General features: G+C 36.9%; 1 protein-coding gene across 1 annotated transcript in view; it reads left to right on the top strand.

Annotated features, from left to right (window-relative positions):
- The window catches only part of LOC145270958 (MLX-interacting protein-like), a 385,763-nt gene that overhangs the window by 192,180 nt on the left and 168,211 nt on the right, over positions 1-25,372 (top strand). The window contains exon 2 of the mRNA XM_080126503.1: positions 4,209-4,315. Within this exon, the coding sequence (XP_079982629.1) occupies positions 4,209-4,315 (107 nt within the window). The remainder of the gene's footprint in view (positions 1-4,208; positions 4,316-25,372) is intronic.

Below are 25,372 nucleotides of genomic sequence, written 5' to 3'. Positions count from 1 at the left end.
TGGAGTTTCAAAGAATGGCTCTTCTCTAAATTTATCGATAAAATGAAATGGAATACTCAGCAAAGTCCAATATGTAAGGCTCCTTATTCCATGGAGTTTCAAAGAATGGCTCTTCTCTAAATTTATCGATAAAATGAAATGGAATACTCAGCAAAGTCCAATATGTAAGGCTCCTTATTCCATGGAGTTTCAAAGAATGGCTCTTCTCTAAATTTATCGATAAAATGGAATGGAATATTCAGCAAAGTCCAATATGTAAGGCTCCTTATTCCATGGAGTTTCAAAGAATGGCTCTTCTCTAAATTTATCGATAAAATGAAATGGAATACTCAGCAAAGTCCAATATGTAAGGCTCCTTATTCCATGGAGTTTCAAAGAATGGCTCTTCTCTAAATTTATCGATAAAATGAAATGGAATACTCAGCAAAGTCCAATATGTAAGGCTCCTTATTCCATGGAGTTTCAAAGAATGGCTCTTCTCTAAATTTATCGATAAAATGAAATGGAATACTCAGCAAAGTCCAATATGTAAGGCTCCTTATTCCATGGAGTTTCAAAGAATGGCTCTTCTCTAAATTTATCGATAAAATGGAATGGAATACTCAGCAAAGTCCAATATGTAAGGCTCCTTATTCCATGGAGTTTCAAAGAATGGCTCTTCTCTAAATTTATCGATAATATGGAATGGAATACTCAGCAAAGTCCAATATGTATGACTGTAAATATCCAGTGATATCAAAAGCTTTGCAATAGGTGGGGTGATTAGTGAGTCCAAAAAAAGGGACTAACTTTACTTTATGTATTAGATGTGCTTCTCTTTTATTTTTTACTATTGTCTTGTTAGAATTTTTTTTTTTTTTTTTTACGACCCTAATTCTGTGCATTAGACGTGTTCTAGTCACGTAGGAGTACACGATGGATGACCCAAGTGTCTACTTCAGTCATACTAATTAGTAACTGACCATTGGTCATTCTCCCAAGTGTATTGGCCGAATTCATTAAATTAAACTGTTTGCTTATAATAATATTTTCCTAGAGACCACTCAATAAAAGCTGCACATACGCAAGAATGAAGTTTCAACCTTTTATCCTGTAATGAAGAGCAATGTTTATCTATTTATTGATCTAATTCTTCAGATAACCATTATGAATGAAAATGTCTTTGACAGTATTCAATTCGTGTTTGAGTTTGTTGAAAAAACAAAATCTAAAGTCTTAATAAGCCCTATTTTTCTAGAGGTAGGCACAAATGAGCGATAATCCATATAAAAGCCAGTAAAAGTCGGTTTACTATAAACTGTAGTAAGAAAATAATTCTTACTATATTCAGTCAAGACATGTTTTGGTAGGTGAGTATGAGGATCGAACCCCAACCCTTGAGGCAAAGTTGGAAATTAAAGTGTGAAAAAAAAACAAAAAAACGTGCGACGTTAACCATTGAGCCACCGCAAAATACTAACGGAAACACGTTTGAATTTATTTAACTATTTAGAATTAGCAGGTGCACGTTTTAATGACTTAATGAGGTTAACTTTGACTGCGGGGTAGTGTTTCATTTACTGTGGGAACGCTTTTTTTGTTGTCCCAAAAAGTCCCAAGGCATAGTTATTGAGAAAAATGCAGACAGACGAACAGACAAGGGTGAATTTACAGGTACACCCTCGTTAGTATGTCGCGGTGGCCCAGTGGTTAACGTCGCACGATTTTTTTTCACACTTTGATTTCCAACTTTGCCTCAAGGGTTGGTGTTCGATCCTCGTACTCACCTACCAAAACTTTTTTTTTTATTTTACCCCCCCCCCCCCCCGGAATTTTGATTTACCGAAAACCACACACATCCAAACACCCGGGCAATGCCGGGTACCCCCCCCCCCGCTTGTTCTTTATAAATGTCTAAATATTTGATCATATTTTCCTCCCGATTACCGTAAAAACAGACAAAGGTGAATTTACAGGTCTGCCCTCCTTTTGTGGGGGGACCAAAAAAAAAAAAAATAAGACAGAATTCAGAAAAATTGATTACCGCAGCAAGAAGAACAAAAATGTCAAACTGTTATTGTGGATGAGTTTTTTTAAAATATGTCATTTTAAGCAAAAACTATGTTCCGTACTTAATTGTCATGTCGAAAATAGTAATGTATCCAAAAATTAGGAAAATTCATCAAGTAGAACAACTGCCATTGTGATTTTGGAAAATAAAGTATATCGCTGTTGGCTAAAAGAAAACGTCAGTCATTAAAGTGTTGAACAGGGAGATAAGTGTGTCCCCTGTATTCGCAATCTTTAAAGTGTTTACATATAGGGAAAATGCTATTTCTACCCAATTTCCCGTGAGAAAATTAATTATATACTATAAAGAATTTTCTACGTGATGAATTTTTTGATCGAGATTGTCGGACTGACTTCCTCATCTTGGTTGGTATGGTCACAACGTTTCGGCCGTTTTGCCCTCCGACCTTCATCAAGTGTTTCGTATCGAACTGGGGAACTGTTTGTAAGGAGTCTCGAACCCAACCCTTTATTATTACGGGGGTGCCATGTTCGGACTCCAGCTAGGCTCTGGGACGTAGTTGCTGATTCTCTGTTTTGAATGTTACTTTTCACTGCCTTCGTTCAGGATTGAACTCAGCACCTTTGGGTAACTGTAAACTTGGATACAACGATGAATTTTCCTAATTTTTGGATCTGTTACTATTTTTGACATCACAAATAAAAACGTCAGTCATTAAAGTGTTGAACAGGGAGATAAGTGTGTCCCCTGTATTCGCAATCTTCAAAGTGTTTACATATAGGGAAAATGCTATTTCCCCCCCCCCCAAATTTCCCGTGAAAAAATTAATTATATACTATAAAGAATTTACTTGTCCATTTCATGGCTTCTCCAGTTGATCACCTACTTTCAATAGTGTTCAATTTCTTTCTGTCTATCTAATCAAGGGAGGTAACTCGTCTGTCCAAAATCCATTGGAGCTAAGTATGTTTATTGTGCTGTCAATAACACTGCACAACAATAACAAATCAAAATTGGCTAGTCAGAAACAAATTTTGATTTTTCATCTTAGTGATTCATAGTCATGTGATGAAAAGACCGTACACCATATATTTTATTGCTTTTTTTTATATTTAAGCATTGATAGTAATAGTGTCTGTATTAGTATTTATTCTGTTCCCTAATAATTCCTATTACCCCCCAAACATTCACGTGTACAATTTATATACTTCATATCTCCTCCAGTTGCTTTCAATAGTTTTTGATTCCTGTCTATCATCTATTCAAGGGAAGTAACTCGTCTGTCAAGAATACATTGGAGCTAAGTATGTTAACGAACGAAAATTGGCTAGCCAGAAACAAATTTTGATTTGTCAGCTTAAATGCTATTTGGGCTTAACTTTAAAAAATCTGACATGATAACTTTGTTGATTTTCATTTTCTGTCTATCTATTAAAGGAAAGTTACTCGTCTGTCAAAAGTTAATTGGAGTTAAGTATGTTGTTGCATGGCTAAATAACACTGTATATCATTAACGAACAAAAATTGGCTAGCCAGAAACAAATTTTGATTTGTCAGCTTAAATGCTATTTGGGCTTAACTGTAAAAAATCTGACTTGATAACTTTGTTGATTTTCATTTTCTGTCTATCTATTAAAGGAAAGTTACTCGTCTGTCAAAAGTTCATTGGAGTTAAGTATGTTGTTGCATGGCTAAGTAACACTGTACATCATTAACGAACAAAAATTGGCTAGCCAGAAACAAATTTTGATTTGTCAGCTTATAAATGCTATTTGGATTTAACTTTAAATAGTCTGACATGATAATTTTATTGACTTTCATTAGATATGACGAGTTAAAAAAAATAATAAGGATTATATTAGCAGTTATTTGTTTCTTAATTCCTCTTACCACCAAACATTTACTTGTCCATTTTATACCTTCTCCAGTTGTCTAACTGCTTTCAATTGTTTTCAAATTATTTTCTATCATCTAATCAAGGGAAGCAACTCGTCTGTCCAAAATCCATTGGAGCCAAGTCTGTTCATTGTGTTGTCAATAACACTGCACAACAATAACAAATGAAAATTTGGCTAGGCAGAAAAATATTTTTGATTTGTCATCTTAAGTGCTATGTGGGCTTGACTTATGTTAGGTATGCAATAGAAATATATAGAAATATGTTAGTAATTAATCTTACTTTTTTTTTTCTTTTCAGTGGGAAAATAATTTCCCCAAAATGGAAACCATTCAAAGGTATGCGGTTGAGGGCCAAAGAACTTGTTCGCTTGAACAACATTATTTGGAGAGAATGGTACATGCAATGTAAGTTGTTGGTTTTTATATTTTTATTACTTTTTCCTTTTTTTCCTTTTCTTTCTTTTTATTTTTTTTTTCCATTTCTTTTTCCTGTTTCTTTTTCCATTCCATTTTTCCTTTTCATTTTTCTGTATCTTTCTTCCGTTTTTTTCTTTTTTTTCTTTTTTCTTCCTTTTTTCTTTTTTCTTTTTTTTCTTTTTTCTTTTTTTTTCTTTGTTTTTCTTTTTTTCTTTTCTTCCTTTTTTCTTTTCTTTCTTCCTTTTTTCTTTTCTTTCTTCCTTTTTCCTTTTCTTTCTTCCTTTTTCTTTTCTTTTCTTTTTTTTCTTTTCTTTTTTTTCTTTTCTTGTTTTTCTTTTTTCTTTCTTTTTTCCTTTTTCTTTTTTTCTTTTTTCCTTTTTTTCCTTTCTTCCTCCCTTTTTACTTTTTTGTTCCTGTTTTCCCTTCTTCCTTTTCTTTCTTTTTGTTCCTTTTTTTTCCTTTTTTCTTTCTTTTTTCTTCCTTTTCTTTTCTTTGTTTCTTTTTTCTGTATCATCTTTACTTTTCTATTTTCTGTTCCCCCCTCCCGTTTCTTTTTCCATTTTCCCTCTTCCCCACCCCCTTCTTTTTTCATTGTCCTTTTCGTTTTTCCTTTTCTCTTTTTCATTTCTTTTTTCCTTTTCTTTTTTATTTTTCCTTTTCTTTTCCCCCTCTCTTTCCCCTTTCTCTTTTCTTTCCTTTCCCCCTTTCTCTTTTTTTCCTTTTCTTTTTCCCCTACCCCATTTGCTCTTTCCCTTACCTTTTTGTCTTACCCTTTCTTTTTTTTCTTTTTCGTTTCTATTTCTTTACTTTTTTTTTTTTTTACTTTTCTTCTTTTACATGTTTTTCTTTTTTTCTTTCCTTTTTTTTCCCTTTAACTTTCTTTTCTTTTAATTCCACTTGGATTTCTTTTTGTTTCGAAATGAATCTATGGTTACAAAAAAATGATATAAAATTGTGACCCATTCGTTTGAATCTGGAAAAAAATACGTTAGCAAATTCTATTTTTTTTCTTTCCTTCCTTAGCAGCCACCTAAATGACAACCCATGACAAGACTAGCATATAAATATATGAGAAATCATTGTCAATAATATAAATTCAAATCAGCACAATAAATCCCTAATCATAACATACAGTTATTTATGGCTAAGCCAGAAATTTACTGAGTCCTTTTAGCTGTACTTTTAAATAATCATTCTACCTAATTTAAACCATTGTTAGCATCGTTATGGACGTCAGAAAAGGGGGGGAAAGAATTGCTATCCATCTATCGTTTATCTTTGGCTTGTTTTTGATTTATTGGCCTTTTGGTCAAGATCAAAGTGTAGTATCTGTTCTTCAGATGCTGCACTTCATTTTCTTGTTCTCTTTCGGTGGAGGAGAAATCCTTCACGACTGAGATAATTTTTATTTTTGTACCTTTTCTCCACATTAAAAAACGACCCTGGTGTCTAACTCTGTCCCGTGGGGAGGCATTGTAAATAGGTATATATTACTAGCAAGAATTAGTGTCACTTTTATTATAGGAAAAGGTCAAACCCACATGCGGCGAGCGAAAACTGTTGAATATTAATCTTCCCGAAGTCGAGCAAATTAAATAGACAGGCGACCTCTGTTGTTAACTCATAGATATTATGATTTATATGTGATATAAAAAGCTTTAAGAAGTTGTGAGCCGACCGACCGCTTCTCGGAAAAAAGCCTTTCTTGGACATACACAAAAAACGAACATATATACACACATTTTCACTTTTATATATATATATAGACTAGCGGGGGGTACCCGGCGATGCCCGGGTGTCTTGAGGTAAATCAAAACTCCGAGGGGGGGGGGGGTTTAAATAATAATAAAATAAAATAATAATAAAAAATTTTTTTGGTAGGTGAGTATGAGAATCGAGTTGGAAATTAATGTGTGAAAAAAAAACTGTGCAATGTTACCATTGGGCCACCGCGACATACAGCGTAGACGTGTTTTATCTAACTATGACTATATAAACAGGCGTGCGTAATAAAAGTTAACTTTGCTGCTTCCATTTGACCTAATTAAGGTCAAATCGAAGCCACGCAGCGTAAGCGTCTGTTCCCGGCGCATTGCCGCGAACACGTTTGTTTGAGTTTAGTTTCATTTTATTTATACCAATCAACACTAGAACAACTAGAACCCCATCTTCCAATGTAGACCCCTACTACCAGGTCTCCTTCTCCAATATCAGGGGTCTACGTTCCAACCTTCCAGAGGTTGAAACCCAATTACAGGAGACGAAACCGGACATATTATTTCGAAGTGAAACTGGAATAGGGCCGACCACTTCCCTAGATGAGTTCATAATTAATGGATACTCCAATTTAACAGCTAAATCTGACACCCAAGATCGCCATGGGCATGCAATATGTGCCTACATTAAGGATGGCTTCCCGTGTGGCAGGGATATCTCTAGAGAAGATCCTAATTTACCCTATATGTGCTTCAGGGTTACACTTGCTAACACCACTGCATTTATATTTGCCCTCTATAGGCCCCACAACAGCGGAGTTACTATCTTTAAGAGCATATCTGAGAAAATAGACCACATACTGTCTTCACATCCCTCGGCTAACATCCACATCTGTGGTGACTTCAACGTCCATAACGTGGAATGGCTGACCCATTCAAATAAGACATGATGAGGGGAGGTTTTGTCATGATTTTGCCATTGCTTATGACCTCACTCAGATTGTTCACGAACCCACCCGTGTGCCCGATACACCCGATCAATATGCAAGCCTCTTAGACCTTTTTCTCTCAACTTCCCCTCAGCTATGTTCATGTTCCATTCATTCTCCTCTAGGATCCTCCGACCACTCCATCGTATCAGTTAAGATAAAAACGAAATGTAAGAAGCCCCCAGACGTACCCCTCCACCGTACTGTATACCGATACTCTATGGCTGACTGGGATAGCTTCCGTACATTCATATCTGATTTACCTCTGCACTTCATGTTTAAAAAGGAAGTGTCCTCTATAGTATCAGATCTGACCGAATGGTTAATTGTAGGCATAGACCAATTCATACCATCTAAAAAATTCCAACAAAAACCTAACAACCATCCATGGTTCTCCCCAGAATGTGCTGCTGCTATCGTGCACAGAAATCACTTTTTCCATAGTTACCAACGTAATAGATGCACTGAGACTAAAGCTGCTTTCAGGTCTGCCAGCAACCACTGTAAAAGAGTAATAAAAAATGCAAGAGAGCTATATGTCCAGTCTGTTAAATCCAAAGTAGCTGATCAGCGGCTTGGATCCCACCAGTTTTGGCAAATACCAAATAGGATCCTGAACAGAATTATGCGTTCTATCCCAACCATTATCAATGGACCAGAGGTCATCTCGTCAGCGTCAGACAAGGCCAAACTATTTGCAAAGAACTTTGCAGCTAATTCTACCCTGTGCGACGAAGGCCATCAACTCCCCATATTTCCTCCTATAACACAGAACAAGCTAGGTAACAATCAAATATCCGTGCATGAGGTCGCCAAGCTAATCAAGAACCTAGATTCTAGTAAGGCAACTGGCCCTGATGGCATCCCAATTATAGTGTTGAAAAAGCTTCAACCAGAACTTGCTCTCATACTTACGAAGCTATTTAAGCGCTGCCTTAAGGAGAAGTGCTTTCCGACCCCCTGGAAGACCTCATCAGTTTGCCCTGTATTTAAGAATTCAGGTGATAAGTCCTCTCCCTCTCAGTACAGACCAATAAGTCTCCTGTGTGTTATGAGTAAGTTGCTGGAATCCATATTAAATAGAGAAATAGTCAACCACCTCAGCAGGAATAACCTTCTTAGTGACACACAATATGGTTTCCGCTCTGCAAGATCTACCGCAGATGTGCTGACGGTTATATCCCACAGGATTAGTGAATCTCTTGACAAAGGCTTCCTTTCTAGGGCAATTGCTCTTGACATATCAAAGGCCTTCGACAAGGTATGGCATAAGGGTCTACTTCACAAGATTTCCAGCTACGGTATAACTGGAAATGTTTTCTCAATGATTAAATCATTTCTCTCCGATAGGCTCATAAGAGTAGTGGTAGATGGACAAAAATCGGAGGTCTGCAATATAAATGCTGGAGTCCCTCAGGGGTCAATCCTGGGCCCAACTCTCTTCCTGATCTACATCAATGACCTCCCTAAACACATACTTAAATCATTCGTTGACATCTATGCTGATGACACGACCATCTACGGCAACACATCAAAGGCTGTAAATGACAAAGTTCTCTCGAGTTCTCTCTCCTCTGATCTCGAGCGCGTGGTTCAGTGGGGGAAGATGTGGCTGGTTACCTTTAATGCATCCAAAACCAAACTCCTATCCTTACATCATCAACATTCTGATCCCCAGCTGGCATCAATTGTGATGGATGGCTCTCGCCTGGGTGAGGCCCCGTGTTTTGACAAGCTTCTGTGTTTGACCTTTACTCCCGATCTGAAATGGAACACATACATCAAGTCTGTTGCCAAGGTCGCTGGAAAGATGGTGGGATCCTTCTACCGCTCCAGAAGATATCTCACTACTGATGCAATTCTCTATCTATATAAAAGCCAAGTACTCCCAAGGATGGAATACTGTTGCCATATCTGGGCAGGAGCTGCCAAAAACAGCCTATCATGCCTTGACAGAGTACAAAATAGACTTTGTGGTTTAGTGGGGGATGCCCTTTTCTCTACCCTGCAACCTCTCTCCCACAGAAGAGACGTTGCGAGCCTATCCTTGTTTTATTGCTATTTTCATGGCAGGTGCTCGTCTGAACTCCAATCTCTGGTCCTCTCTCGCCAATCTTTCACGAAAAACACCCGTCTAGCTGAATCCACTGTGAAAAATTTCCCCCACTCTATATCTGTGCCTAAATCAAAACGCGGATTCCATGAACAAAGCTTCTTTCTTAGAACTGCACGCCTGTGGAACTCTGTTCCGTCTGCCTGCTTCCCTCCGGACTACAACTTGGATGTCTTCAAGTCCAATGTTAACAAATTCCTAATGAACAGCCCCCCCCCTAATTAAACACTTCATCAAATCTCCACACTAACGTAATGTACTTGCAATAACCCTTATCCCTGAGTGGCTTCCGGGCCTTAAGTGGTGATCACTGTGTAAAAAAAAAAAAAAAAAAAACACGCGAGAAGCCAAAATAACAATAATTTTGTAAAACTCGACGTAAATAAATCTATACGCTACGCGCTTTCGTAATTCCTACATATTATGATATAGGACCTATATACATAGTTTTAAGCGATAGTAACGACCCCGGGACCGTATGCCTTTTGAAGCCAACAGAGTATGTGTTATTTTTGAAATGACCTGTTTCCTGTTGACTGGGGTTAGGACTTTAACGTTGTGTGTATTCCTAGGAAGTCCATCCTCCAAGGTCGTTGCCTCATGTCTTTTTTTTTTGTGTGGGAGGTAAGTTTATTACTTACTGTTTAAGGCGCCCCTACCGGGGAATGCCGACCGGACTGTCCGAACATTTTATGAATGGCCAGAGCACTCATTTTTTAGGGAGATGGTTTTGCTTTTCTTTGCTGTCCTGGCCTTGTGTCACATCTTTCTACGGTGGGAAGGAAGTAAATTAGCAACGACACCACGACCCGTACGTTCAGCAGCTCTGTTACAAAATTAATAATGATCAGTTTATTAGTTTAGGAGTTATTATTTTTTATTATTATTTATTTATTTTTTATTATTATTATTTATTTATTTTATTATTATTATTTATTTATTTATTTTTATTATTATTATTTATTTTATTTTTATTATTATTATTTATTTATTTATTTATTATTATTATTATTTTTTTATTTTTTATTATTATTATTTATTTATTGTTTATTATTATTATTTATTTATTTTATTATTATTATTTATTTATTTTTATTATTATTTATTTATTTTTTATTATTATTATTTATTTATTTATTATTATTATTTATTTATTTTTTATTATTATTATTTATTTATTTTTTATTATTATTATTATTTTTTTTTTTTTTATTATTTTTTTTTTTCATCGAAAGCATTTACAGTACAAAATTAGTTTAGTTGCGAAGAAACGTGTTCAAATCGAGAGGTGGTCAAACTTTTGACCGTTATAGACATCTAAATTTAAGGTTTCTAATTTCGCGAATCATTAATATCTCATTTTATATAAAGTTATGAATATCCATATGTTTGCATATTTTTGTATATGCAGGATTAACACACATTTTTCCTTTTATATATATATAGATTTACTCTGAAAAGTTACAAGCACAAAACAGTAATAAACAAAAAATTAGGCACAAGGCCACTTAAAAATTGGGGAGGGGTGTCTGTGGTCCTCCTTTTTTTTTTTTTTTTTTTTTTTTTTACAAGATGGTCACCACTTATCAAGGCCCAGAAGCCACTCAGGGATAAAGGTTATTGTAAGTACAGTATGTTAGTGTGGATATTTAAAGTGTCTACTTAAGGGGGGCGGTTCATCAGGAATTTGTTTACGTTGGACTTGAAGACATCCAAGTTGCAGTCAGAAGGGAAGCAGGCAGACGGAACAGAGTTCCACAGGCGTGCAGTTCTAAGAAAGAAGCTTTGTTCATGGAATCTACGTTTTGATTTAGGCATAGATAAAGAGTGGGGAAAATTATTGACAGTGGATTCAGCAAGTCGGGTGTTTTTTGTAAAAGATTGGCGAAGGGGGACCAGAGATTGGAGTTCAGACGAGCACCTGCCATGGAAATAACGATAAAACAAAAATCGGCTTGCAACATCTCTTCTGTGGAAGAGAGGTTGCAGGGTAGAGAAAAGGGCATCCCCCACTAAGCCACAGATATTTAAAAAAAAATTTTTTTTTAATTACATTTTCACCCCAAACAAGGCAAATTGCCACTTTGGTGTAGGGGGCTACTATCAGGGGCAACAACTACAGGGGTACTATGTAGGGATTTGGGCAGCAAGATGTCGGTTTACGTTACACTTGAACTTCTGCACGTCAGTACTGTTGGGGAAGCAGGGACCTGGAATGGAATTCCAGAGTCTAGCGGTTCTGGGGAAGAAACTATTGGAGTAAAAAGATCTTTTACATCTAGGGATCTCTACAGTGTGTGGGTGGGATTTAGCAGCCTGTCGGGTTTGTCAAGGGTGTTCACGTCGTGGGGGCACAAGTGATTGCAGTTCATCAGAGCATTCACCACTAAAATACTTGTAAAATACTTTTTTACAAGTATTTTAGATATGGCAGCAGTATTCCATCCGTGGACGTATCTGAAATGGAACACGTACATCAAGTCTGTTGCCAATGTCGCTGGAAAGATGGTGGGATCCTTCTACCACTCCAGTAGATATCTCACTGCTGATGCAATTCTCTATCTATATAAAACCAAGTACGCCCAAGGATGGAGTACTGCTGCCATATCTGGGCAGGAGCTGCTAAAAACAGCCTATCCTGCCTTGACAGAGTACAAAATAGACTGGAGAGTTGCCTTGTAATTGTTAAAGGAGAGCAGCTTAGTTTTACTAGCATTAAATGTTACCATCCATTTACGGCCCCATAGACTATAGTTTGGAGGTCATTTAAATTCTGTTCACAAATCGTTACTAATGTAAATTTGGTTACTTAAGGGGAATGGCTCATCAAGAACTTGTTTACATTGGACTTGAAGATGACCATATTGTAGTCAGCTGGAAAGCAGGCAAACGGAAGAGAGTTTCACAGGTGCGCAGTTCTTAGAAAGAAGTTTTGCTCATGGAATCTAGATTTAGGTGTAGGCACGGAAAAAGAGTGGGTGGGGGGAATTATTAACAGTGGTTTCAAATAGACGGGTAGGGGGAAATTATATGTCCAGATTAACATGTAACCGGATTAATTATACAGGCTATATATATCCAGATTTTATAAATAAGAAAACAAAACTAGTCCAAACTTTAGAGGGTTTTAACATAGGCTGGATTCTCTTTTTTTTTAACTTACGTTCACCTCTTACAAAGCATATCGCCACTTGGATGTAAGGGGGGCGGGCTACTATTTGGGGCCATATCTAGGAAAGATTAACAAGATATTTGTTCATGTTACATTTAAACTTCTGCATATCAGTACAGCCAGGGATGCAGGCAGCAGGCAGGGAATCGTAGGAGATGTCCTTTTCACCTCCTTGCAACCTCTATCTCACAGAAGAGATGTTGCGAGTTTGTCTCTGATGTATCGTTATTTTCATGGAAAGTGTTCGACTGAGCTTCAATCTATGGTCCCCCCCCTCGCCAAACTTTCACAAGAAACACTCGTCTAGCTGTAAACACTATCAATAATTCCCCCCACTCTTTATCTGTGCCTAAACCTAAACGTAGATTCCATGAACAAAGCTTCTTTCTTAGAACTGCACGCCTGTGGAATTGTCTTCCGTTTTCCTGCTTTCCGGCTGACTACAATATGATTGTCTTCAAGTCTAACGTAAATAAGTTCTTGATGAGCCGTTCCATATAAGTTATCAAATTTACCAAATTTTTATTACTAATGATTACTATATTGTCCAATTGCTACTGTACACTCTTTAACCCTTATTCTTGAGTGGCCTCTTGGCCTTGATAATGTGGTGATGCCTATGTAAAAAAAAAAAAAAAAAAAAATTCCGAAGTCTAGCTGGATTCTGTTAACAGATTATACGTTTTTTTTTTTTTTTTAGCAACTTTGAAATTTGCAACTTTCTATTCCCATTAGTGCAAGAAGTAGCGTTTTCCTTCAATACTAAGACTGGGTACACCAGACGTTAAATCGTATTTCTCAAATGTCTGCACTTAATGTGCGACCCTGGTGTCCTCATTATTGTAGTGACGTTCTCTCACGTCGTCGCCCCCCCTCCCCATTTCTCCCCTTTTTTAGTGTAGGTGGGTGTTTTTCGCAAAGCATATATCTGCAAAGTAGGTAGATAAGTAACACTTAAAACTGGTTACAATTTCGGTTGTTGGGAAGTGTGATGGGGTGGGGGTGGGGGTCTATCGTGCCATTCTTTAGACACATTTGAAAAACTTATGTTGTTTGAATAAAATAAAATATGCATCAGGTGCGCTTGAAAGCCAAATTACAACGCAATATTATAAAAATAAACAAATAGTTCACTTGTTTGAAATTTATAATTTGTATATTTCGGAGTCAAACTCCATCCTTAGTTTTTTGTACATCTTTTTTTTTTCTTTTTTTTTTTTTACCATTTATCAAGGCCTAAAGTCACCACTTATCAAGGCCTAGAGGTCACTCGAGGATAAGAGTTAAATAGTATACAAATAGTCAATGGGACCATATCGTAGTAATCGTTACTAGTGTAAATTTGGTAAATTGGATTACTTAAGGGGAACAGCTCATCAAGAACTTGTTTACATTGGACTTGAAGATGACCATATTGTAGTCAGCTGGAAAGCAGGTAAACGAAAGAGAGTTCCACACGTATGCACTTCTAAGAAAGAAGCTGTGTTCATGGAATCTGCGTTTAGGTTGAGGCGCAGATAAAGAGTGGGGGAAATTAGTGGTAGTGTTTTCAGCCAAACGAGTGTTTCTCGTGAATGTTTGGGGGGGGGCATAGATTCTGATGTTTTTTTTTCTTCTTCTTTCTTGCCAAGTTGTAAAGTGTGAGAAAGAAAAGTCAGTAAAGATCCGCATGTTGTTTCTCAGTGGTTGTATTTTGAAATGTCAGAACAGTGGCGTAACTTCCGTTATACAAGCGTTGATTTAATTTGAATAAAATAAAAATACGCATCAGATGTGTTTGAAAGCCAAATCACAACGCAATTGTACGAAAATAAACAAATATTTTACGTGTTTGAAATTTATAATTTAAATATAATTCGGAGTCAAACTTCATCCTCAGTATTTTATACATCTTTTTCTTTTCCTTTCTTTGTTCTTTTTCTTTCTTTGTTTTTTTTTTCTTTTTTCTTTTTCTTTCTTTTTCTTTCTTTTTCTTTCTTTTTCCTTTTTCTTTCTTTCTTTTTTTTCTTTCTTTTTTCTTTTTCTTTCGTTCTTTTTTTCTTTCTTTCTTTTTTCTTTCTTTCTTTCTTTTTTCTTTTTTCTTTCTTTCTTTCTTTTTTCTTTTTCTTTCTTTCTTTCTTTTTTCTTTTTCTTTCTTTTTTTTTCTTTCTTTTTCTTTCTTTTTTCTTTCTTTTTCTTTCTTTCTTTTTTCTTTTTATTTCTTTCTTTTTTCTTTCTTTTTCTTTCTTTCTTTTTCTTTCTTTCTTTCTTTTTTCTTTCTTTTCTCTTTCTTTTTTTTTTCTTTTCTCTTTCTTTTTTTCTTTTCTCTTTCTTTTTTTTCTTTTTCTTTCTTTTTTCTTTTTTCTTTTTTTTCTTTTTTCTTTTTTTTCTTTTTCTTTTCCTTTCTTACCATGTTTTAAAGTTGAAGCTAGAAAAGTTAGTCACCACGTATCAAGGCCCAGAGACAAGGGGGTTAAAGAGTGTACAGTAGTCAATGGGACAATATCATAGTAATCGTTAGTAGTGTAAATTTGGTAAATTGGATTACTTAAGATGAACGGCTTATCAAGAACTTGTTTACATTGGACTTGAAGACGACCATATTGTAGTCAGCTGGAAAGAAGTCAAACAGAAGAGAGTTCCACAGGTGTGCAGTTCTAAGAAAGAAGTTTTGTCCATGGAGTCTAGGTTTAGGTTTAGGCACGGAAAAAGAGTGGGGGAAATTATTGATAGTGGTTTCAGTCAAACGAGTGTTTCTCGTGAAAGTTTGGTGAGGGGGGAAACATAGATTCTGATGTTTTTTTTTCTTCTTTCTTGCCAAGTTGTAAAGTTGGAGAAAAAAAAAGTCAGTTTGTAAAGTTCTGCATCAGAGGTGTAAGTTCCGTTATAGAAGCGTTGATTTAATTTGAATAAAATAAAAATACGCGTCAGGTGTGTTTGAAAGCCAAATCACAACGCAATTTTACGAAAATAAACAAATATTTTACGTGTTTGAAATTTATGATTTAAATATATTTCGGGGTCAGACTCCATCCTCAGTATTTCGTACATCTTTTTTCTTTCTTTTTTTTCTCTTTTCTTTTTCTTTCTTGCCTTGTTGTAAAACTGGAGAAAGAAAAGTCAGTCAGTAAAGGTTTGCGCGTTGTCTCTCAGTGGTTGTATTTTGAAATGTCGGTACGGCACGTTGGCTACGCGAGATTCACATCGGAGGTGTGAGTTCCGTTATTGACGTTATTGATGCGTTTATACCTTACAGGCTTTGTATTTCAGTTGCTTTTTTTTTTTTTTTTACGTAAGTGTCACCACTTATCAAGGCCCAGAGGCCACTCGAGGATAAAGGATGCGTTTTTTAAAATTCAAATTAAATCAACACTTCTATAAAGGAACTCACACCCCTGACTTATATTGATTATTTTTATTTGCTAAATACTGGTCAGTACTAAATGGTCACCCATTTAGTACTGACCAGCTTCAACGTTGCTTAACTTCAGTGATCCAGCGGGAACCAGTGTGTCAACATGATTATGCCGTATAAGTGATTTATTATTTACTAGCAAAGATACCCACGTATTTTATGTTGATACTCAGATGTCTTGTTAGAAAAAAGAGTTCTATTAAATTTCTAGCCTAAACTAAACAAACATAATTTTGTGGAAGTGGTCGCCTTATATAACCGATATATTATAAAGTTATTAAAATTTGCTGCAATTTTGTACCTCGTCTTATCTGACGGTCGCCTTATACACCAAAATATATGCGATATATATAATTTTTCAAAATGTGAGAGATTATATAATTATTTTCACAGCCAAACAATGTCGCAGCTCACAAGGGCCATGAAAGCCAACAAACAGGAAGCCCAAGATTTGAGTTTCACCCTCATTTCGGCTCATCAGTTAGACATATTTGAATCTGGGATTCGAAACCCGAGCCTCTTGCATGCGAGGCGAGTCCTCTGCCAACTGAGCAAACACCACACACACAAGAAAGTATATTAAGTAACTCAAACCGAGCAAACTGCGTCAAAATCCGACTATGGAATTGACCTACTTTGTCTCAACAAGGGACGTGGTCATCCAACCATCTATTATAACCCAAGCCATTGTCTCGCACGTAAGGAATTTTCAACTCGCTAGGACAAATCCATCCAGCACTGCTAACCTAGTGAGCACTTTGTAATAGACTATTTCAGAATGTGAGAGATTATATGATTATTTCCAGAGCCAACCAATGAGTCTTGGACTTCCGGTTTGTTGGTTTCCATGGCTCTTGTGAGCTGCGACATTGTTTGGCTGTGGAAATTGGGAAGTGATACACGATATACTATTGGAGTATTAAGCGATGCTCTTTGTGTAAACAAATTGAGCTTAGGTATTTGGACGATGTCAAAACATCGTTAATTCACTGCCCACACAGCAGCTGCTGATTGGCGTAATGGTTCAAAGGCTTGACTATCGTATGGGCGGTCGGGTTTCGATCCTGGCTTGAGGTAGTTGCCTGTCTAGCCGCACTGATGAGCTGTGATACAGCGAAACAGTACTGTATGTGGATGACTCTATATATATATATAGAGAGAGAGAGAGAGAGAGAGATATAGATTAAGCCACTCTGATGAGTCATAGACGACGAAACACGTTTCAGTGGATAATTATATTTTAAAAATTATATTTTAAAAATAATATATATGTATATATATATATTTAAAATCACGGGGACATAATGGTTTTGCTAGATTATCAAAGTTAAGTAATGTTGAGCCTGGTCTAGTACCGGATGAGCGACTAATTGGAAATACCAGGCTCTGTATGTAAGCGGACATCAACACTTCCCTGCAAAAGCCTAACGTCATCATCTCCCTTAACTGGGACATACTTTCGACTGGGGAACACTTGTGAACTTAATATTCCCTAGACACTTCCACCTTCGAAGAATACTGGTTCATCTTGCCTAGGGAATCATCATTAAACTGAAAATAAAATTTAAACAAAAAAAAACCTGGAATCCATCTTGGATTTTCCTCCAAACATTTGTCATCAGAGACTAGCTCGCCTGCATCAGTAGGTGTATCAGAATTTTTGTAGGAATTTTTGACTCCCCTAACACGAAACTGCGAATAAAATATAAAAAAACTCGTAATTTCTCTTTTAAAAGTGGGTTGTTTATTTTCTTTATGGATTATACTTCCAAATTAAACTATTAAAGTTGTTTTTAAAGTAATAGAAATATTTTTTTTTATTTTTTAAAAAGCAGTAATGAATTTTACGAACTCAATATTTTTCAATTTTTAAACTTTAAAAATCTATCAAAATTTTTTTTATTTATTCTATATTTTCAGGGTCAATGTGAAATTTTATGCTCTTTCCAAATAAACCGAATATAATATTTTAGAAAAGCGTTTTTTTTTTAATTCACGCTCCCCCCCCCCATTTTCAAGTGTCTATTAAAAAGTAAATAATTAATTTACTCACCAAAGTCTTATATATCACAAATTGAAGAGAAAAGGTCAATAAATAATATATTCAAATTTAAAACAAAACAAAAAAGTAGTGTTTTTTTAGAAATTTACCTGTAAAGTCCAAAGTTTAAAACCTTTAAAAAAAAAAAAACACGTTTTTTTTTTTTTTTTAATGAAACCTTGGTCCTTGCTCCTTTCATTGAAAAAAAAAAAAATTAGGGCTTGAATTACATTTTTCGAAGAGTTATAAGCTTGGAAAGACGGGGTGGAATTATTCACTATTTTTCACGAAATGTTTGACACACCTACTGCATCAGTGACCTTCTTTGCATTTTCGGTGAAGCGTTTTGTTTTTGTTTACAATGAAACTCGTAGAATTTCTGCAAGGGTTCACTTTAAATATAGTCTTGTGACATTGGCAAACATTATTTTTATCAGCGCTGCAGTTTCTCCTCTACCAATGTGTGTTGTCGGTATATTTATAGCCGGGTTACTGTTTGTTGATGCGATGCCAACCATTTTCTGCGAGGAACTCTCGTTGCAATCATAGCCAAAGACATAACCTACATAGTCGTCGCGTTCGTAATTATGTCATTTCGACACGGTTTCTCCCCCCCCCTCTCCATGTATTTCAGCGGTTGTGACCAGCAGGCTTGAAGATTACGTTTCTTGTTTCTCACTTGAATGCAATGCCAGAGTGTTAACAGCTTTCAAATGTACACTGCATTTCAAACAAATGTAAACCTTGTGTGCATTCGTTGAGATTGTCTGCAAGGAAACACTTCAAAGTTCGTCTTGCTTTTCTCGTTATAATCGCGATATATATTTAAAAAAAATCTTTTTCTACCCCCCATTCTTTCTCTATACCCTCCCTTTTTGGTCTCTCTCTTTCTCTCTCTCCTGTTGTTATTTCTCTGTCTCTCTCTCTCTCTCTGTTTCTCTCTCTCTCTTATGACGTTTCTTTCTCTCTTTCTTCTCGTATTTCTTCCTCCCTCTACCCCTCTCTCTATTTCTCCCAGCATCCCTGCCTCTACCTCACTCCTTCCGGCATTTTTTCCTCTCTTCTCTCTTTCTCTTCCAACATCCCTGGCTCTCTCTTTCTCTTTCTCTCCCAGCATCCCTTCCTCTCTCTCTCTCCCAGTGTCCCTGCCGCTTCTCCTTGTCTCCATTTCTTCCTTCCGACATCTCTGCTTCTCCCTCTTCCACTCTTCCGTTCCCATCATTCCTGCCTCTCCATTTCTCTCTCTTCCGGCATTCCTGCCTCTTGTTCCTCTTCTCCTGGCATCTCTGCCTGTTCTTTTTTCTGTTTTCCAGCATCCTGCTCCTCCATTTCTCTCTCTCCTGGCATCCCCTCCTCTCCTCTCTCTTCTTTGCCTGCCTCTCTTTCTATATATTCGCTTTCTCTTACCCTGTCTGTATCTATCTTTCTTCCCCCCCTCCTCTCTCTCTCTCTCTGTCTTTTTATCTTTGCCTCTCTCTTTCACTTTCACTTTTAATCCTATTTCACTTCCAACAATTTGTTCCCATGTTCTTTTAGCATTCACCGATTTTTCCCCTTCCTCCTCCTCCTCTCCTATATCCTCTTCTCTCATCCATCTCACATTGTTTCTCTCTTCACATTTACATCCTGTTCTGCACCCCTCCCTCCCCCTTCCCGGCACCTCTTCCCTTTCCTTCCCTTCAATTTCGCCGGAAGTTTTCTTCTCTCTCATCAACACAATTGTTTTACAGCCAGTAATTGGCTTCGCGCTTGTATATGGGGTGAGGTATGGGGGAGGGGGATAATCAAATAACAATGGCCTTCAACCAAATTCAAGCAAGAACTAGTGACTAATATATATATATATATATATATATATATATATATATATAAAGATCAAAATGTGTGTGTGTTTGTAAGTCTTGCAGAAACTTTTGACAGAGTCAAGTTCCTGACGTACTCGACCCTTCGGACGGCAAATATCGAAAAATTGGCCCAAAACATTAATTCCTGAGAGAAGGAGAGGCAGGGATGATGGGAACGAAAGAGTGGAAGAGGGAAAAGCAGAGATGTCGGAAGGAAGAGATGGAGACAAGAAGCGGCAGGGAAGCTGGGAGAGAGAGAGAGAGAAAGAGAGATCCAGGGATGCTGGAAGAGAAAGAGAGAAGAGAGGAAAAAATGCCGGAAGGAGAGAGGGAGAGGCAGGGATGCTGGGAGAAATAGAGAGAGAGAGGTAGAGGGAGGAATACCAGAAGAGAGAGAGAGAGAGAGAAATAACAACAGGAGAGAGAGAAAGAGGGAGACCAAAAAGGGAAGAGGCAGTTTTCTCCGAAGAGGATGCAGTTTTTTTTTTTTTTTTTTTTTTTTTTTTCTTGGTCACCATTTTTGCAAGTCATCATATCGATTGGATTGACTTCACTTAATTTCAACGTTCTGAACTTCCGGTCAGATGATAGACATCGGCAAACACATCACATTCTTTTTTTTCCCTCTTTTCCTCCTTCGCGGTACGGGTTCAAGCCTGCCTGCTTACTACCACTTTTTTGTATTTCTCTCCATCCAAACTGCCTACTGTTGTTTTGCCCCCCTCCCCCACTACCAAAAAGTTTTTATACACCTCCCACCTTCCTCGGGGGTTCCTTACTCGACTCAAGCAACGCCGGGGACCCACATGATACTGTCACTTTTTTACTCCCCCCCCCCATCCCCGGGGGGAGGGTCCTTAATAAACCGGCCCTGTCGGTGGGGCATTAGAATACGCCGACTCCCCCCCCCCCCACTGCAGAGGGTAAAAGTCCCTAAATGGGATTCTTGGATATGACCTTAAACTATATCCAGTGGTGAGGCCCAGCTTGTGGGCTTTGGGGAGTGTGGAGCCACCCTTTAATTACCATTGCTCCCAGGTCCTCTCTGACCCGGAGTGGTAGCACCGATCAGGGTCCCAACTATGGGTTAAATAGAAACCGACGTGAAAACAACAAATATATTCTATCAAAAAAATTTTTCTTCAAAATCTTTGAATTCGGCTTTAAATAACCCGAAAAGGGTTGATATGCCGTAAAACAAAAACAACCAGCCAACCTTAATAAACCTCAATACATCCGAGCAACGCCAGGTAAACCCCCCCCTCCCCCGCTGGTCCTAATATAAAGTTGATCTTGAAACAGGAGCGGACATGCAGAAGATACGTCCTAGTAAACAGCATAAGTGTGACGGACCAATGAAAATGCTAATTCAGACCAAAGCGTAACAGAGAGACCAATAGGCAGACGCGTGAGTGCAGCTAAAAATACAACCGTACATCCGGCTATTTTTGCATCATTTCTTACTCTTGCGTGTTTGTTCATATCTTTTGTATATAAAAGTGAAACTAAAAATCAAAAGCGGTGTTCTCGGCCTTTTGTGCCAGCATGTCCATTAAGCAATCAGCGCTGATCGGTCTGGTGGAAGCCCATCATATCAGACTGTTGCTATTCATTTGGACACTCCCCTTTTATGGAAAACAACAAATGGGGCAGCTGGCTTGAAGCCAGATTTAACTGTGATTTCATTTCTCTGATGACGCGTGATGTTTGACCTAGACGTTCGTTTAAGCACCTGCCCTTTTTAACCGTTTAATTTCAACCATTCTCACTTCCCCTTCCTTAACGTAGCGGTAACATGTCACATTTTCTTTTCTGACTTCCCCTCAAGGCTTCGAGTTCGAGCCTGCCTACCAAAACTTTTTTTTATCCCCCCCCCACACACACACGCACACACCGACAAACACCTGGGCAATGCCAGTCACACCTGCTAGTCTATCTATATATAAAATGTGTGTTAGTGTGTGTGTGTGCGCATTTTTTGTGTATGTCCGGCAAAAGCTTTTGGAGGAGGGGGAGACGTTCGAGGTGGTAACTCTTTCTTAGAACCTTTTATATGCTACCTAGATTATAATATATACGATTTACGAAAGGGGGTGATGTATCTTTTATTTGAGCGACTTCTAAATGCTATTTTCATAATATTTTTTACTCTCTGCATGTTTCTTTGACTTTGTTGTATATAAGCGAAACTGAACCGTAGCAAATTTAGCCTCCGTCCAGACGTCGGGACGTCCAGACGTCGGGACGTCCAGAAAGCAATGAAATTTGATCAATGCAGCCAAAATTCGTCATATCAAACAATTGCTATTCATTACACCACCCCCTTTTAAATGGGGAGCTGGTTTTCCCAAACAACTTGAGGAAACAAACAACATACACAGAAACTGGCTTGTTGCCAAAGTTAAGTGCGTTTCATTCCCTCATTTAATTGACGCACCTGTCTCATCACTTTTTAATCATTTGACTTTTTAATTGTTTCATTTCACACATTTTCACTTCTCTGCCAGCATAGCGTGGCGGTAAGTTATCAGCCTATTAACCTCAAAGGTTCAGGTTCGAGCCTACATACCTACCAAATCTTTTTTTTTTTTCTTTTAGACTTCCAAACACCCGGGCAATGCCGGCCACTCCTGCTAGTATATATATTAAAGACACGTGTTTTTGTATGTCAAAGTAAGGCTTTTTTTTGAGAGGGTTCTCGTGAGGGTTACTATTTTTTACAACTTTTTATATACGCCCTAAATTATAATATCTACGATTTGCAAACGCACGTCGTCTCTATATTTATTTTGATCGACTTTTATAAAATTCTATTCTTTTTGCGTGTTTGTCCGTCTTAAAGCCATCAGCGGTCTTTTATGCTGGGGCGTCTTGAAAGCAATTAGCTTTGATCAGTGTTGGGAAAACTCTTCATATCAGACAATTGCTATTTATTTGAGAGTTCCCCTTTTACGGGGGAGCTTGGTCTCCCCAAGATCGAGAGGGTGGGGGAACAAATAAATGAAATGGCGGAAAGCTGAACTGGCCTTCAGCCAATGCTCATTTGCGCACCGACGTGAACCCATTCACTTAGCAAGTCAACGTTTTGATTGACATCGCTAAATTTGAACGCTTTTCACTTCCTTGAGCTATTTAGCGATTAGTAATGCACCGATCTTACAAAATGGCAGCCTCAGCTTGACGGACAGATGCCTCATCAATGGCAGAAGAGGGGGGGGCGACCAGGTCTGGGAACTGTTTCCACAGACTTCCGGCCATGCTTGAATTCACAATGCCAGCGTTTTACAAGGTCATATGATGGGGCATTATCACCTTAAGTTTCTTTCATTTCATTAAAAGTCTCCTGTGGTGTGCGTCCTTTCAAATAAAAAAAAAAAAACGGATAATGGCTCGACATTCAACAGGCTCCATTTCACACCTGACTCAGTTCAAACACCTGTAAAACAGAAACCACAATTAGTTCAGAGCTCTATTTGTCACATAATCTGTAGAGATATAAATCATTGCACATGCAAAATTTTAGCTAGATCAGACAACTGGAAGTGAGTCAGAGGCATTACTTATTGCACGCCCTTGTAAAATATTAATATGTCAAAAATACACAAGGAATTATAAAAAGATCTTTATCTAGTACATACATATGTATATATATATATATATATATATATATATATATATATATATATATATAAAATAAAAATTACAATTAAATTTACCAAAATGATCCAAGATGGTAAAAATTAAAGTATATTATAAATATTAAAGAATTAATATTTATAAAATTATCTCAGCCAGATGTAAAAGCTCAATAAAACCAAATACGAAATAGAGCTTATATATATATATATATATATATATATATATATATATATATATATATATTATAATTATTTTAAAAATTTTTTATAACTTTTCTCTTTCTCTCTCTCTCTCCCCTTTGCCCCTCTTTCTCTTTCTGTCTCTCTCTCTCTTCTCCCCCTTTCTCTTTCTGTCTCCATCTCTCTCTCTTATATATATATATATATATATATATATATATATATATATATATATATATATATATATTCCTGTACCATAAAGTAAAATAGCCAGATTGCGGGTTTTACCAGAGTTTATATAAAGTATTTTATTAAAATAAAGCTATACGTTAGAGTTTCTGTTGACGGTGTTTTGTTGATATAGTTCTGCCGGATCTTTCTTTTTTTTTTTTTTTTTTACATGAGAGTCACGACTTATCAAGGCCCGGAGGCCACTCGGGGATAAGGGTTAGTAGAACCAGCATAACTTAAGAGACTGATGATTTAGCACTGTTCAGTAGAGAAAGACTGAGAAAAAAAGCTGATATTGATGAAAGTCCGCATAGCAAGCATTGTATAACCCTAACCCTAACACGCATGTAGCGGTAAGATTTCACTGTCTTTTCTGCCTTCGCGGCACGGGTTCAAGCCTGCCTGCCTGTCTACTAGGGTTGGATCAAATACTGACTTTTAACAATTGAAATACAAATACAAATACTTTCGTTTAGGTTACCAGAAATACAAATACTTTTATTCCTAAGTCTAAAAATACAAATACAAATACTTTTATTCCTCAATCTCAAAATAAAAATAAAAATACAATAACTGATTTAAACAAAAACAAATATAAGTACTTTTTTTTTTCAAAGTAATAAAGAAATCTGAAAATATGCAAACAAAAAAAAAAAAAAAAAAGAAGAAAAAGAAAAGAAATATTTCCTTCCAAATCCTTGGCCTTTTGGTCAAGATCAAAGTGTAGTATCTGTTCTTCAGATTGCTGCACTTCTATTTCTTGTTCTCTTTCGGTGGAGGAGAAATCCTTCACGACTGAGACAATTTTTATTTTTGTACCTTTTCTCCACGTTAAAAAACGACCCTGGTGTCTAACTCTGTCCCGTGGGGAGGCATAGTAAATAGGTACATTCTATATCATGTCCTCATTGCATTTTATTATCATTAGAGCTCTGAAAGTTTCCCTCTCTCTCTCTCTCAAATATAAATACAAATACGAAATACTATTTTCCTGGATGCCATAATACAAATACAATTACATTAAATACAATTGAAATACAAATACAATTGTATTTGATTCAACCCTACGGCCTACTAACACATTTTTTTTTTTTTTTTTCAAACACCTGGACAACACTGGGAACCCCCGCTAGTCTATTATATAAACCTCACCTGTCTGTTTAAATATAGGTATGTATGTATGTATGTATGTATGTCGGGCTAAAACTTTTGACAGAGGCGATGGATTTTCACAAGATTAGTATTGTTTTGAAGCTCGACCCTTTGGACGACAAGTATTGAAAAATTATCTAAAACCAATAATTCCTTCATCCTCAACTGGGCACTTTTCTACGAGGAGGGGGTCGGTTTTTTCGCCAATATTTTCGAAAGTCGTTGCCTCTTTTTTTGAATTGACTAGCCTTTATTTAAACCTTTGCCACTTCCGTTTTGGCGATGGACGCAACAGCAAAGATGTCTTTTTTTGAATTGACTAGCCTTTATTTAAACCTTCACCACTTCCGTTTTGGCGATGGACGCAACAGCAAAGATGTCATGTTTTTCTTTTTACGTTCTTTTCCTCCTTCTCGATATGGGTTCGAGCCTGCCTGCTACTGCTTTTTTCCTTTTGCTCAACACACACCTCGAAACACCCGGGCAATGCCAGGCAACCAGGCAAGTGCTCAATAAACAGTAAATGGCAAATAAAAAAAAAAATTATTTTATTTTATTTATTAAAACGTTATTTTT

The sequence above is a fragment of the Euprymna scolopes genome, chromosome 46 (assembly GCF_053919585.1).
Source record: "Euprymna scolopes isolate OS-2025 chromosome 46, ASM5391958v1, whole genome shotgun sequence".
In the NCBI taxonomy this organism is placed as follows: Eukaryota; Metazoa; Mollusca; class Cephalopoda; order Sepiida; family Sepiolidae; genus Euprymna; species Euprymna scolopes.
Note: the sequence above shows the minus strand (reverse complement) of the source record. Positions and strands in the feature narration are given on the sequence as shown.